Below are 15,913 nucleotides of genomic sequence, written 5' to 3' on the forward strand. Positions count from 1 at the left end.
AACAGGCACCTAGCCCCGTGAGTTGCACGGACATGGACTATTGTAATGCATGCATACACTTCATGGGTGCTAGCTAAGGTCGTTCCCGGGTCAGGGGGAGCTAAGCCTATCCTGAAGGCTTCCATGTGCTACCACATTTCTCCTTACAACAGCCCGGTGAGGTGGCAGTCGGTAGGTACTACCTCCGTTTTAGATAGATGTAAGCCAAGGCCTCCCCAGGGTAAGCAGCTTGCCTGCTGTGAGTAAGCGCTGGAGCCGGACTTCCAATCTAGACCTTCTGGATTCAAAAGATGTGCTTCATTTACCAGTTAGCACCAGGGGAAGGGCTGGGAAACCAGGGTGTCATTTGGGTGGAATTTCAGAGCCGCCATCCCTTTGCATCCTCCGTGCAAGCCCTAGTGTCTGGCTCTTTGGGGCCCAGCCAGAAACGAGGCGCCCGGAGGTCTGATTCTGTCTCTGGAGGTTCCAGCTGCTGCGTACAGAAGATGAATGTCTGTCGGCCAGCTCTGTTTTTTATCTCCCGACAAAGTTTAATTTCCCTGATGTGAGTGGTTCTATTGCTTTGAGGTTTCCAGGGGTTGACTTCTTCATAAAAAAGGGAAGTTTATTGTCTATGATGGTGCTGAGCGGCTGCCGTACCTGAATGTTAATGAAGATCATGTTTCCTGGCATAATCAAGGTCCGACATCGACATCCTGGCTTGACGGTGGGAGGGTTTTTGTTTTTCCTCCAGTGTCTTCCTAAGTCCTGGGTTTCCATATCTGTGGTGATGTATCCTTCTAGAATAAGTTTAAAGTATGTATTGAACATAACACCTTTCTTCATAGCATGATTGCAATCAAATGCAGCTATGGGACAGAAAAATATTCATCCAAAGGCCAGTTAACCTAGAGGTGAGGGTTGAGGGCTTCAGAATCAGATGTTCTGGGATTCCAGTCGGACGTTACTCCTTTAATAACCATGTCACCTCAGAGAAATTACTAGACCCCTGTGTGCCTCAATTTCCATAGCTGCAAAATGGAGGTAATAATTGAACTTACAGGGCTACCATGAGGTTTGAAGGGGGTAATACCTAAAAATTACTTGCCACGGTCCCAGTCAATAAGTGATTGCTAACTTCAGTTAATCTCATAGGAAAGGACAACACTAGGCAATTTATAACCTTCCTCATTCGTTCTTCACACATCTGTGGGGGCTGGGTGCTGAGTAGTGGACAGATGTACAAAGTGTCACAGGGACACAAATAGGCAGGCAAGGGAAGTCTTCCCAGAGGTGGTGGCTCGCAGACAGCTGGGCTTTGAAGCATTACTAGGAGTTCACCCCGGGGACAAGCGCTGAAAAGGTATAGTAGAGCAAAACTTGGGCAGATTCAGCAATCTTTCTGAGTGGTTGGAACTTTTTGAAGTACGTGCTGAGGGGAGTGGCTCATTTGTAGCACGTATACCTGGAGCTGCCATGAGCAAATTACCATAAGCCAGGTCGCCTAATGCAACAGCTGTTTATTCTCTCGTAGTTCAGGAGGCCAAAAGCCCCAAATCAAGGTGTTGGTAGGCCACACTGCCTCTGAAGTCCCACAGAAGGATCTTTCCTTGCCTCTGTTGGCTTCTGGTGGCTCCAGTGTCCTTTGGCTTGTAGATGCCTCTCTCCAGTCCCTGCCTCCTTCCTTAGGGGCCTCTCCTCTCCCCCCTACCCCGACACCCGTGGGTCTGTCTGCCTCATATGCCTCTCAGAAGGTACTTCTCCTGGGCTTTATTATGCCCGCCTGCACAGCCCATGATCCAGGACAGGTGTCCTGAAACTGCGGCCCGTGGGCCACATGAAGTGGTGTGAATTGTATTTGTTCCCATTTTGTTTTTTGCTGTGAAATAAGATATGTGCAGTGTGCATAGGAATTTGTTCATAGTTTTTTTTTTTTTTTTTAAGCTATAGTCTGGCCCTCCAATGGTCTGAGGGACAGTGAATTGGCCCCCTGTTTAAAAAGTTTGAGGACACCTGATCCAGGAGGATGTCATCTCAAGAGCCTCAACTTAATTGCACCTGCAAAGACCTCTCTGCCAAAGAAAGGCATGTTCACGGGTGCTAGCGATTAGGATATGGACTTATATTTTTGTGGACCACCTTCACATGCATTATCTGACTTAATCCTCAGAACTCTGAGAGGCAGATAAATTCTTCCCCTTTGGCAGAAGAGGAAACGTATTCAAAGGGATTAAAGGTAGACTTTGTGAGAGCAGGGCCTCCCGCCCTCTTCAGCTCCATATGCCCAGTGTGTGCCCTCATCTCTGACACACTGCGGGTGCTCAGTTAATACCTGGTGAATAAATAAATATCTCAGTCCCTGCTTTATGAGGAACATAGCATAGGTTAAGAGCCCCGGCCACGCTGCATGGAATATTCCTGATTGTATTACTTAATGATCTGTGTGACCTTAAGAAAATTGTGCAACCTCTCTGTGCCTTACTCTTCTTATCTAAAAAATGGAGATACAATATTATCTATCTCACAGGGCTGTCGCAAAATTCACAAGAGTAAATCTGTGTGCTACACTGAGAACAGTGCCTGGCACATAGCGCTTAGTAAATGGACCTGGGGAGTTTTACCTCTCCAGGGAAGCAGGCAGGGGAAGTTACTTACTTGGTTAGCCAGGGAAGCTCCATGACCAAGTAGCTGGAAGGCAGCTGGGAGCTGTAGGCTGGGGGGCGGGGGGCAGTGAGGAGGCTGCTGTACCCAGGGGTGAGGCTGTGGTGATCTGGCTGGGGACTTATGACAAAGACAGCAGGGAGGGCTAAATAAGGTGTGTCAGAAACTGAAGCTGCCGGAGTTGGTGGCTGACTGGGACCAGCACTGGGGGAGAAGTGGAGGCAGAGGTGGCTGCAGAGACAGGCCCCAGAGGTGGTGGGCAGCACTGCCTCCCATCGTGACTGATGGGGGGAAAGGGGGGACGGGGGAGGATCACCAAGCCTGTGGAGTTTACCTGGGGGTTTACCCAGTGATTACCTAATGATTGCCTTAGGTAAATTACTTAATCTCTTGGAGCCTCAGTTTCCCTACCAGCAAAATGGGGATAATAATTCTTCTTACCATATGTCATTGTTATGACATATATAGTAAGTTCCCAGTACCTCAGGACCTGTTACTGTTGCTACTGCTATCACCCCCACCATAACTCATCTTCTTCTTATTCTATGAAAATACGGAGCCTGGGGTGTGGTCACTGTGACTGCAGTCTAAGCACACCTTTGCTGGAGTTGCTAGCTCCACACTTTAAATTCTTCCTCTATTCTCTCTGACCTCAAAAAAGAGAAACCCTGGAGCTGTCTTAGTGGAAGCTAACCCAAATGCTGTTTTTTTTCAAGGTTGAGGTACTTTTGTTTGAAAGTGTGCTTGAGACTGCTGGTGGCTGGGGTTGAGCAGAGGGGCTAGAGGAGAACAGAAGGTGACCTGCAGATATTTCAGAGCTTCATCCCAGCTGTGCACTGTGGTCTGCGTGTCTGTTTGCTTGTGTATGTCTGGGGGGAGGGTGTACATGTGTCTGTATTGCTCTGTGTGTGTGTGTGTGTGTGTGTGTGTGTGTGTGGTCTTAATTCAATTAACCTTGCAGTTCAGGAAATGGTTCTGGTCCCCACTTTTGTATGAGTCACTGTGCGGGCATAGAGAAAAGAATGAGATTTCTCTGCCTGCGGCCTTCCGGCAGAAGGAGGGTTCAGAGGGGTGAGGTGGTGCTGGGGTCGCAATGTGCTTCCTCGGAGGGAGGCCCCAGCTACAGAGCAGAGGTGGATACGGGGTTCAGGGCAGACGTGAAGGCTGAGAGATGTTCTCCAGGTGAGGAAGGCACACAGCAGTTCCAGGCCTGGGCCCAACCGGAGGGACTCTCTAGTGGGCTGGGAAGGGCCAAGGGGAAAGTGTGAGCCAGGGGAGGAGACTGGAGGACAGCAAGGGAGAGCTGGCTGAGTAGAGATGTCATCCTGACGGTGCCAGGGCACGTGCTGTGGGAAAGCTTCTCCCTCGGTCAGGATAGGGGTGATATCGGCCTCCATCGCCCTGTAGGGCTGGTCCCTGGCCCTCCCACCCTCACTTCAGTGCTGTCTCCTCCTTGTCCCGTCTGTCACAGCCACACTGCTCCTTCCCTTTGCAAGGTCTCTGGGCAGGAGACCCAGTACTCTGGCCACCTGGTGCCAGGCCCCTTTCTCCCCTCCATGACCACCATCAACGTGCTCACCTCCTGTGCTCTGTTCCAGAGCCTGCTTAGCTTTTGTTTGTAATTATTTGATCGGTTATTTGCTCATTTAATGTCTGATCCTCTCCCTCCTTTCAGCTCCTCCTGACAGTGTCTGGATCACAGTAGACTCTTTAATTAATAGGTGCTGAGTGAAGAGATGGTGGCCAAGCACGTAGTGGAGGACGGTGGGGAACAATGGGGGCTTCAATGGGGCTTCAATGTGGTGAAGATTGTATCACTGATGAAACCCTCAGAATTAAGAATCTCTTGCTAGGCTCAGCTTGTCAAATTCAAAGGGTGAAACCAAGGGCTTTAGAATGTCTCTGAGGAATGAGGTTATATAAACCAAGTCAATAAATATTGATGTGGTGTTGGGCTTTCAAGTTCTGAGGTGCTTTGTGGGGAACTGGGAGTTTCTTCCCTGGCAGGGATTGAGCACGTGGGGCCTGTGAATTCCATGAATCTTCCAGAAAGGGAGCAGTCCGCCTGGGACTACTGCACTGAAATCCACCTGCAGGAACTCTCTCCCAGAACAAAATAAAACTCTCCAGCTCCCCTGTCCCCATTCCATAACTAATGCTGACACCCCGAGCTTCCCCTTCTCCCCTCTACACCTTCCCAGGCCTTGGACTCTTTGCACCCCACAGTCCAGGTCTGGCTCCAGCACGTGGAGAGTGTAATGTATCAATCAGCCTCTCCACTAGCCTCCCTGCCTCCAGTCTCACCCCTGCAAACCTACCTCTGCCACCCTAGAGACATGTTTCCAAAATAGAATTCTGATCCTGTCCTGTCCTTGCTAAAGTCCTTCAGGGGGTCCCTACTGCCTTGAGGTGCAGCCTGAGTATAGTTCTTTCTTTTCCCACCTCTGCAGCCCCTCAGGCCCCTTCCTCACCTGTACCCTCTGGGCCTGCTATGCCAAACTCTATGATGATTCCAGATAGCCTGTGTTTTCTCCAGTTTCTGTTCCACGGCAAATGCCACTTCCTCTGCTTAGAAACTTATTCTTCCCCTATCCTAGTGTTCTTCTGTGAAGTTGTTTCTGGTGTCACATCCCTGATCACCCACCCCAAGGTGGTCACGTCCAGCAGCCCCTCTGAGCCTCGATCAGGGTGCTGCTGCTGTGTGGTGACCGCCTGCACCTAGGGGCCCATGTCTCCATGCCCTGTAGATGGCGAGGTCTCTCGGGGGCTCCTGTGCCTGATTTTCTAAGACATACTGTCCGACCTCCCTACCTCATATGGAATGATTTGCCTTCAGTTGCAGAACTTACTAGAGGTCAGGACAGGGAGGCAAACTCTTCTTTAGCTAACATGGCCTCTACCCAGCCTAATGTTGGGGTTATGGCACATGCAGCATGGGGCAGACTCCTAGGGGTGAGGCGCACCGCCCCCCCCCATCCACCATTAGACTCTTGATCCTGACAGCCACAGAGGGAAACCTGTCCAGTGTTTGCACACAGAGACCACCTTGGGGCTTCAAAACACTCCCGAGACTTACCCTCCACCCGCAGAGATTCTGACATAACAGGTCTGGGCTGGGGCCAGGGCACCAGGATCATTTAACATGTGGCCCAGGTGACTGTAACTGTGCGTGGCCAGCATGAGAAACGCTCCCAGAGTCATACCAGCCGCACCCTGTGATCATGCGGAGAGCCGCATCCTGACTCCTTCAATTAGAATCTGTGGGGGTGGTGGTAACCTAGGCATCAGCATTTAAAAGCTGCTCAGCTGTTTCTAACCTGCAGCCGGAGAGTCGAAGCCACTGTACAGAGGGGAGGGGACTAACCTCCTTCCTCCCTATCTCCCTCCCTTTTCTTTCTCCAGGGACATTTGCTGAAGGCCTACCCCGCGTCGTGTGCTGTTAAGCTCTGGCGACACTTTGGTGACTCGGACCCTGCTTTTCCTAGGAGGGGGTTGTTACCTCAGGGATTGTTAGGAGTTGAAAAGTACCCCCCACCCCCGCCCTGCCCCGTAAGGAGAACCTGTCCCGTGGCTAGACGTGGTGGGCCCTGTCCTGGCCCCCAGCCCCGTTTCACTTACCTGTTGCTGACCAGGGAAGCATCCAACCCTGTCTGGTCCTTCTCCCAAGTCTGCCAAGAGGCCTAGGGCTCTGCATAGTCAGGGGTTGGGGTCACACATGACCCTGCATTAGGCTGGTGGCAGTGGTAAGCAGGCCTGCAGCCCTCTTCTCCCTCTGCTGCACACAGCTGCATTGTTGCCAGGGACCAGCCGTGCCCATGTCTGTGTCCCCTAGTCTCCCGGTCTCCTAGTCAGCTTTCTTGGCCAGGCCCAGGCAATGATCTCTGTGAGGCCAGGGAATGCTAGCAGGGTTTTAAGATCCCTTTCACAGAAGGAGTCACCACTTAGGAAAATGGCTCCCTGTCTTCTGGCAGAGCTGTAGGTGCCAGGCTATTTCCTGGGCTTTGGCTTTTATTTTAGAAAAAATGTGGTAAAACTCACATAACATAAAATGAACACGTTAAAGTGAACAGTTCCGTAGCATTTAGCACATTGACAATGTTGTATCACCCTCATTTCTTCTAGTTTTAAAATATTTTCTTTCTTTTTTTTTTTTGAGACAGAGTCTCACTATGTTGCCCTTGGTAGAGTGCCGTGGCATCACTGCTCACAGCAACCTAAACTCTTGGGCTTAAGTGATTCTCTTGCCTCAGCCTCTTGAGTAGATGGGGCTACAGGCATCCACCACAATGCCTGGCTATTTTTTTGTTGCAGTTGTCATTGTTGTTTAGCTGGCCCAGGCCGGGTTCAAACCCACAGCCTCAGTGTATGTGGCTGAGGCCGTAACCACTGGGCTACTGGTGCTGAGCCCAAGTTCCAAAACATTTTCATCCTTCCAAAACAAAACCCCACCCCCATTAGCAGTTAATTTGCATCCCCCCACCTCTAGGCCCTGTCCGCTGGCATCTTCATCTGTCTCTATGAATTTACCTGTTGTGGATATTTTGTGTAAATAGAACCACAAACTCTGTGCCTTCTGGGTCTGGCTTCTTTCCCTTAGCATAATGTTTTATCGGTCCATCTGGGATTATCAGGTGTACATCATCCCCTTGTATGGCTGGATAATATTCCATTATGTTGACAAAGCACAATTTGTTTGAGCTGTTCCCATCTTTTGGCTATTGGGAATTCCATGAGAGGAATTTTGCCATATTTCTAGGCTGACCCACCCAAAGAACCACAGCTTTTAAAAACAATACACACACAAATTCTGCTGTTAACACTAGATGCCCTCATATTGCAGGGGTTACTCTGACCCTTTATGCACAGGCAGCAAGACAGGGCCAGTGCCAGCTGGGAGGTGCCTCCAGAATTAGCCAGTTACTCCTTTCTGATAGACCCTGATGGTGCTCTCTGTTTGGTGTTGAGCCATTTTTTTTAAAGGTGGCTTTCTGATGGTGGGTAAGCGCTAGGCTTATACTCTGAATGAGTTGGAAACTTTGTGTGGTTTTTGAGCAAAAAGGGCCTGCCTTGTTTTAGGCTTTGCAAGGATCTCTCTGGTTGCTGTGCATAGCATACAGCAGAGGGCAAGAACATCTCTGGGTGGAAGGCTGTTAGGTGCTGCAGGCAAGAGGCAATGATGGTTTGGGTCAGGTTAGACATGATGGAGCTGGTACGAAGAGGTCTGATTGTGGACATATGTTAAGGCAGGAATGATGTCTTCTGCTGGTAGGTTGGATAGAGTGTGAGAAAAAGAGAGAGTTTAGGGTAACCTCAGGATGTTTGGCCCAAGGGACTGCCAAGGTGGAGCTGATGTTTCCTGAGGAAGAATGAGGGTGAAGAAAGTTTGGGGTAGGAGGAAAGCAGGAGTTTGGGGTGGGGATGCATTTCAGGTGTGTGTCACAAGTCCATAGGCCAGGGAAAGGGCAGCTGACAAGTGAGGTTAGAATTCAGTGGTGGTGCTGGGGGTCGTGCTGAGGCACCAGAAGTGATGGCTTAATGACCAACCTCCACTCCCCATACGGTAAAATAAGGAGAAAGTTACATGTTGGGTCAAAAAAAAGATATCATACAAAGTGGGGAAACTGAGGCCAAAAGAGTGTAGGTGGTTTGCCCAAGGGTGTAAGTTAGTGACAAATGAAGCAAGTTCCTTGGGCCCTGGGAATCCTACTCCATTTAACATACCACTCTGCCTGCCAGTTCTAGAGTTCGAAGGCCACGCTCAGGGCTGAAGGTGGGCAAGCAGAGGCTGGGTGATGCTTGATTTTGTCTTCTTCCAGGTCACCATCCTCGTCAGCCTGGCCCTAGCTTTCCTCGCGTGCATCGTGTTCCTGGTGGTTTACAAAGCCTTCACCTATGACCACAGCTGCCCAGAGGGATTTGTCTACAAGGTAAGGGGCTCATGGAAGGTGGGTAGGTCTGGGCTACTGTCAGGTTTGGTTAGAGGGTTTATTGATGTCTTCTCTTCATTGGTGTCCAAGATTTGAGTATTGCATCCTCCCTACTAAGTGTGTAAAATGTAATCTGTATCTGGCAAGGAGTTCTCAGGTTTTCAAGAGGTTTTTGGTCTCCAACAGACAGTAGAGTTCCTCCCCTGAGATGGTGCGCTGTTGGGTCAGGAGATGGTCCAGCCTTGGACTGCACATCAGCATGGGGGAAAGCCCACTACCACTTGACATTGACCGTTCCATCTCCAGAAACCTCTGTGTGGCTTGGGTCTTCCTGGGTTGAGGGCTGGCCCTGCAGAGGTGTGATGACAAGGAGCCAGTATTTTGGAGGTCCTCTGAGGTTCTGTCCCCAAGTCTTACTCCTGGGCCCCTTCCCCTGACACTCACTATGATTGCTCTCTTTCCTTAAAGAACTGGCACTAGCTCTTGACTTTGGCTGGAAATCATGGACTGATAATGCCTTCCCACTGAATATTTAAGGAAGGAATTTAAATAAGATGAGTTGACAAAGGACCTGCTAGATAATGAGGTCTCAACAAATGTTAAGTGGAAATACAGGCCCAATCTGTTTTAGAGCTAAACAGGTGACAGTATTAATATTTACAATTATCATGTACTGGGTGCTTGTCACATGTAAGGCTCTTGGCTAGCCATTTTCATAAACATTTTCCCAATTGGGTGATACAGCCTTTCTGAAAAATAGGTTTTATGGCTCTCATTTTGCATGTAAGGAAATTGAGCTTAAGAGTGTTTAGTCTAAAGGGTTTTCTAAGACATCACAGCTATTATGTTTCAATGTGGGGGGATCAGTGGGAAATGTTCTAACAGTCCTTTGGTTCTGCTGTATGTCTACCTAACACTACACAGTCTTAGAGGTTAGCCGCTGAGGTTCTGAAAAATTGGAAACACCCAACACTAGGGGGCAGTTGAACAGACTATGGTATATCCACACCATGGAATTCTATACAACTGTGAAAATAAGTGACAGTGGCCTCCATACACAGTCATAGAAGGAAAAAAGGGTCTACCTTTGTGTAAGAAAGGAGGAAGTAAAGATATTTTCTTTTTTTTTTCCAAAAGAAATTCTGGAAGGACAAATTGAAAACAATTGATCAAAATTGTTACTCAGGGTGGGGCCCATAGCACAGTGGTTACAGCACTGGCCGTGCGTACTGAGAGTGGCAGGTTCAAACCCGGCCCAGGCCAGCGAAACAACAATGACAACTGCCACAACAACAGCAACAACAACAACATAGCAGGCATTGTGGCGGGTGCCTGTAGTCACAGCTACTTGGGAGGCTGAGGCAAGACAATCGCTTAAGCCCAGGAGTTTGAGGTTGCTGTGAGCTGTGATGCCATAGCACTCTACCCAGGGCAACATAGTGAGACTCTATCTCAAAAAAAGAAAAAAAAAAATTGTTACTCGGGAGAAAGGGAGGGAGCAGAGTAGAGGGACAGGGATGGAAGCAAGGCTTCTTTGGATATATCTTACTATATATTTATCCTTGAAATACATAAATGTGAGATCTATTTAATAAATAGGGAAAAACAAGTAAACAAAGAACCTGATTCTATATCATGTTGAGGATATAAATGTACAAAGAGAATAAATATTCCCAACCACTCTCGAGTACAGGATATTGACCTTATCCCCTGGGTGGAGAGAAGAGCTGTGGAGAAATCTCCAAGTTCATTCAGTGATCTAGCTCTTAGTAATGGCATTGGTGTTATTTTTTGGCTGTTCTATACATGTTATGGGATAATAACATAATTATATTAATGTTAGGAGCTAAGCGTTTTGATATAAGAGAAAAAAGATACAAACATAAAATCAAAGAAATAGTCATTGGCTGTGAGTAAAATGGCCCAGAGAGGCAACCAGAGACTGTACGGTCAGCCAGATAGGGAGGTTGGGTAGGGACCTGCAGTGTTCTGTGCAGTCCTACAGTTCGTAAACAGAGATGGTTGGCCTTGAATCAATACCAATGTCAGGGTTAGCTCTTCTGGCTTCTTTTAGAGGCAACTTTGGCTATAGTGATGGTGGTGGTGCTGGACGGGCCTGCTGTGTACCAGGCCCAGCTCAGAAGCTGTCACCTGCTGTCTGGCTGAGAGCCTGAGGCAGCGTGGCTCCTAGATGGGCGGGGTGGCTGTGTCACTGGGTGGGCTGGAAGCAGCTCTCTGGACGACTCCTGACTCTTGTCTCCTTCCGCAGCACAAGCGCTGTATCCCAGCCTCCCTGGATGCTTACTACTCATCCCAGGACCCCAACTCCAGAAGCCGCTTCTACACAGTCATCAGCCACTACAGCGTGGCCAAGCAGAGCACTGCCCGGGCCATCGGGCCATGGCTGTCGGCAGCCGCTGTCATCCATGAGCCCAAGCCGCCTAAGACCCAGGGCCATTAGAGGCCTCCCCCAGCCAGAGTGGGGGGCGGGGTGGAGGGGGGACCCCTATTGGCTAAGCCAAGCTCCAGTTACAAGGCAACACTGTACTCCTGGGATTTGGGGGTGGGGGTGGGGCAGGGTGGGGGAGGGGAGGAACTCATCGAAAATATCGTGCACTGGAGTTGTCTGAATCGATATTTCTTTTTGTCCCTTGGTATTGTTGATTCGTCCCCGAGTCAGGCTCATGTACAAAGGCATGTTTCGTGTTGATTGTTCCCATGTAAGATATTTTCGAAGCCACTGCTTATTCTTTGTTAGGAAAATGTAAACACAGACAAGGAAAGAAACAAAAAACATTAAACTGGCTCCATCGGGAAGATATTGAAGGGAAATAGCAGAGGCCGTGGGCTTCTTGGATGAGACAGTGTGGGTTTCAGAGGGTACAGTACATGTGAGTGACAGGCTGGGGCTATTTGGGTAGCCTCTGTCTGGGCTAGGGAAGTTAGGAATGGCCAAGTCAGAGAGAGGCTGATTTGGGCACTACTAAGCCCGGCGTGCACAGTAAACCGTACCAACCTCTGGTACATTTTGTGAGATTACCTTCCCAGGCTGGGGCTCTGACGACTCACCCTGCAGTGATAGGTTTTGTATCAGCAAACGTTGAGGAGTGGGCAGATTTTCTTTGTCTTTTTCTTGTTTTTCTAGATCCGCCTGGACACTGCCCATGTTTATGAGATGGACAGGGTAGAGAGGGAAAGGAGGAAGGAGAGGCTGTGAGAAGAAGGAACGCACAGGACAGGCAGGTAGCACTGGGCCAACGATAAGCACAGTCACGCAACTTGAAAATTTTTGTTTCCTGTTTCCCAAAATGCTAATTACAATAGCAACAACCCTAGGATTATTATCAGGAAACTCCAGGAACAGCCACGAAGGGACTTTAAGATTGGGGCTGCAACAATGCCAGATCATTTTTAACGGAAGCTGAAAAGTGTGACTGTCTTTTGCCCACTCCCTTGTGTTGACAGGGGACATTTGTCCAAACTCTCCAATTGGATTTTAGATGTTCTAGACACTCCTGACATGGAGCAACATCCAGACGTGACCAGGTCTCCCACTGCCCTGGATGGCAGCAGGCCCTCCCCTGCTTCTCCCACAAATGGTTCAGGGAGGCCACTTTTGCAGGGTGTTGGCTCCAGGCCCGAGGGCCAGAACGGGAGTGGAAGGACTTGCTATTTGAGACGTGGTACGGTTTCCCCAGGGATCTCTGACAGGCCATGTGAAAGGTATTTTTGTGGCTTGCTTTGTTGCTGAAATCATCATACACAACAGCTGGGTAATAAGACTAGTATAGCTCAAACTCTCCTGCCAAATACTCTCATCTGATTTTTCCTCCCTTCTTCTCCACCCTCCTAGCACCTTGTGTCACCTGTAAATTCATTTGTCATCCAAAGCGGAATAACAAATTGTCCCTAGCAAAACTGCTGAGCGCTTTATAATTTTGTGGTGTATTTTTGTCAGTAGGTAGCAGAGGCTGAAGTATTTTTTGGTGTAATTCTTGCAATTTTCTGACAGGAAACAAATAAAGATAGATGTGTCTGAGAGTCTTCACTTTCCTTCACAACTTTTAAAAAATCTGCTTGGTGAGCCTAGGGGGAGGGGCCCTCGGGGGCAGGGTGAGCCCTGGGGCTGGAGGTCTGCTGGCCGGAGCTAGGGTCAGACTGTGAGGGACCTCCATCCCAAGCAGGGGCTTGTGAGGACACTGAGGTCCTGAGTCAGGCCCAAAAGACCCTCCTGCCTGCTTGTTGCAGCCCGATGCCCTTCATCCTGTGAACATCTGCTGGGCACCTTTTGAGGCCCATGCAATGCCACTCATGGGACCTACAGCCATACATGACTCTGGATTGCTGCCCTTAAGTGTGGAGAGGGAGTCAGATGTGGACATAGGCAGTTGCAAAAGAAGGGTCTTGTGATGCCCTTGACATAAGGCAGCTCGGGGTCAGCCAACCGCAGAGAAGGAAAGTGATAAGCCACAAGTGGGGTCTTAAACTGGCTCCTTTAGGATTATTGTGACCTTGGCAGGGAAGGGAGATCAAGGCCACGTAAGACCCCGAACAATACTGTGAAGGTTATAGTTCATGCCTCAGAAGGTCAAATTGCAGTTGTCATAAACATGAAATGTGAACTAGCTTATTGAGTATTGATGGCTAATGGTCAGAACAGCAAACACTTCAATGCCCCCACTCCAGGCCAAGTTCTACATGCTCCATGTGTCTTACATCATATAGCCCTCGCGCCAGTTCTGCAAGGTGGGTGTCCCCACCTTGGACACTACTGCATCGTCATTGTTGTCACTATCCCCATTTAAGGATAAAGAAATGGAGGCGGAGACAGGAGGGCAGGTTGCTCAAGGTCCTGCCCACAGAAAGGGGCAGAGCTGTGATTCCAAGTCGCCCCTTTGGTAGCAGTGTCTTCACCACCTGCGTTCGGCAGTAGCCACACCCGCCTGCCTCTTGCTCTGCGCTTACAGTTTGTGTTCTCACACGTCTTCTCTAACCTGTGGGCAGGCTGTTTAAGGAAGAGACCAGGATCGACGGGGAGTTGGAAGCAGAGACCCCAAGCAGGTAGCTGGGCCAGGGTTGTGGCCAAACGTGTGGTGGGTGGGGAGAGAGAAGGGAGACAACGCAGCTTCTGCCCTCCGTGGCCACAGAAGAGGGCCTCAGACAACCCTCCCCACGCCCACACAGCCTTGCATGTCCAGCCTGACTTTAGGGGATGGTGGGCTGGAGAGGACCAGGCAGGGTTCTCAGCTGGCCTCCCACTCACAAAGGCTGGCTGATCTGTATGGCCGTCACGGAAACACCCAATATTTTTTTCAATTACACAAAGTCAACTGAAGACTTAATGAACACATGTTCAAACAATTCTATCATAAATGGATTTGCCACTCCATTGCCTCAAAAAATAAACCAAAGCTATCTTTTCTCTGGAATGAACAGGCTGTGGGTATATGGCTGGAAACAAGGGATGATGGGTAGAATAGGGCAGTGGTCCTCAACCTTTCTGGCACTGGGGAGCGGTTTCATGTAACAGTTTTTCCACAGACCTAGGTTGGGAGATGGTTTTGGGATGATCTGAGTGCATTACATTTATCATGTACTTTATTTCTACTATTATTACATTGTAGTGAAATAATTTTTAACTCACCATAATGCAGAATCAGTGGGAGCCCTGAGCTTGTTTTCTTGCCCCTAGGTGATCACATCTAGGGGTGATGGGGGACAGTGACAGGTAAAGCTTTGCTTGCTCACCTGCCACTCACCTTCTGCTGTGTGGCTCCTAACAGGCCCAGAACCTGTGTGAGGCCCAGGGGTTGGAGACCACAGGTATAGGAGATGCGTGGCAGATATTGCTGGGTTTAGGATTGACCCTAGAGTCACTTGCTATTCTTGGCAAGTCAGAATTTTGTCATCAGAATAAAGGAGGATACCTAACTCCCTCTATGAATATGTCCAAGGAGTGGGACATCAGAAGAGTTCAACCAAGGGGATCTGGTTAGGGAAAAGCCCCTCTGAATCTCAGAGGATGGATTTTACATAGCCCTATTTACGGTAAGTCAGAGGAGCCAGGCAATGATCATAAAAACAGTATCTTGGTTTTAGAATGAGCTCTGTTTGTGGCTTTTTTTTTTTTTTTTTTTGCTCACTTTAAAATCTGTTCATTAATGCTGGGAACCTGTCTTGAGCACCTCCTAGATAAGACATGAGCAGAGCTGTGCTGAGAAGTCAAGGGCAGGACAGAGGTTCCACGGAGGGGAGGGTGTGTCCATGAAGGTGTTAGTCTGGCTTCTTGGAGGAGCTGGCCTTGCAACTTGGTCTTGAAGGATGGGTTGCCTTATGACAGGAAGAATTGAGGAGAGTGGAGGAAAAACATGGCAGAGTCTTCCTCCCGGGTAGAAAAGCGGCATCATAAAAGTCGTGAGGAGGCAGAGCCCAGGGCTTCTCCTTCCAAATGCTCCTGGGTGTCTCCCCTGTGCCAGTACTGGAGGTCAGGGCTAAACACGCACAAGCAGCTGCTCTGCTCCCCTGGGGCTCACAGACCGGGCTGGGGGAGCGGGCAGGGCAGTGAGATGAATGAGCAGGCCGTAGCTGGGCATTGGGGAGAAGCAGAGATGGCGCCTGGGTAATCCCAATGGTAGGTGGGGTCTGAACGTATTTCAGGAGATGTGCATTTTTCCGAAGACTGAAAGACCACCTGTTGGAGCTACTGTTGGTTGATTTATCTCCCTTCTGCTCCCACTGTGAGTTCTAATTCAACTGGGGAGTCATGTGGAAGAAGAAGAAAAAGAAATAGATCCTCAATATTTCCCCAAGAAGCACAAAATACCACCTCTTTTAAAAACAGCAATCCTCAACAGTGGAGGGAAAAAGGACTGGTTTCCATGGCAACGCCAATGCCATTTCCCATAGATCAGACTCAATCTAGCACAGCAGGTGCTTATCTGACTGTCCTTTCGTTAGAAAAGATCCGTTTCTGGGCTCACAGATCTAGAGTTCAATTGGCCAGAGTTGCCCTTAAGACGGCGCCCCCTGTACATCCTCCTCCTCTCTTAATCTTTTTCTTTGCTTCACTATCTCTTTTAAAGGAATAGTGTCCTGAGTTGATATGGTTTATTTTCCAATTCAAGGCCCTTTCTGAGTGCTGTGTGGGGTCTGGGCAGGGCATGTGGTGTGGCAAGTGGAAAATGCTGAGAGGAGGGCGGCCAGCCCTGGGGTCAGCTGGTCTCCCAGCTCTGCTGCCGCTGGGTCTGGCCTTAGTTGCCTTAATTCCCTTCCCCTCTTTTCACTGTAGCTTCCTCATATTTAAAATTGGGATAATAATTGTTCCCACCTCATTTTGTAAGAAGTCA

At 49.2% G+C, this 15,913-nt stretch overlaps 1 protein-coding gene across 1 annotated transcript in view; it reads left to right on the top strand.

The window, feature by feature from the left end:
* The window catches only part of NSG2 (neuronal vesicle trafficking associated 2), a 55,860-nt gene extending 43,252 nt beyond the window's left edge, over positions 1-12,608 (top strand). The window contains exons 4-5 of the mRNA XM_053566530.1: positions 8,457-8,567; positions 10,837-12,608. Of these exons, the coding sequence (XP_053422505.1) occupies positions 8,457-8,567; positions 10,837-11,028 (303 nt within the window). The 3' untranslated portion in view covers positions 11,029-12,608. The remainder of the gene's footprint in view (positions 1-8,456; positions 8,568-10,836) is intronic.
* The last annotated feature ends 3,305 nt before the right edge of the window (positions 12,609-15,913 follow it).

This window comes from Nycticebus coucang, chromosome 17, assembly GCF_027406575.1.
Source record: "Nycticebus coucang isolate mNycCou1 chromosome 17, mNycCou1.pri, whole genome shotgun sequence".
Lineage (NCBI taxonomy): Eukaryota > Metazoa > Chordata > Mammalia > Primates > Lorisidae > Nycticebus > Nycticebus coucang.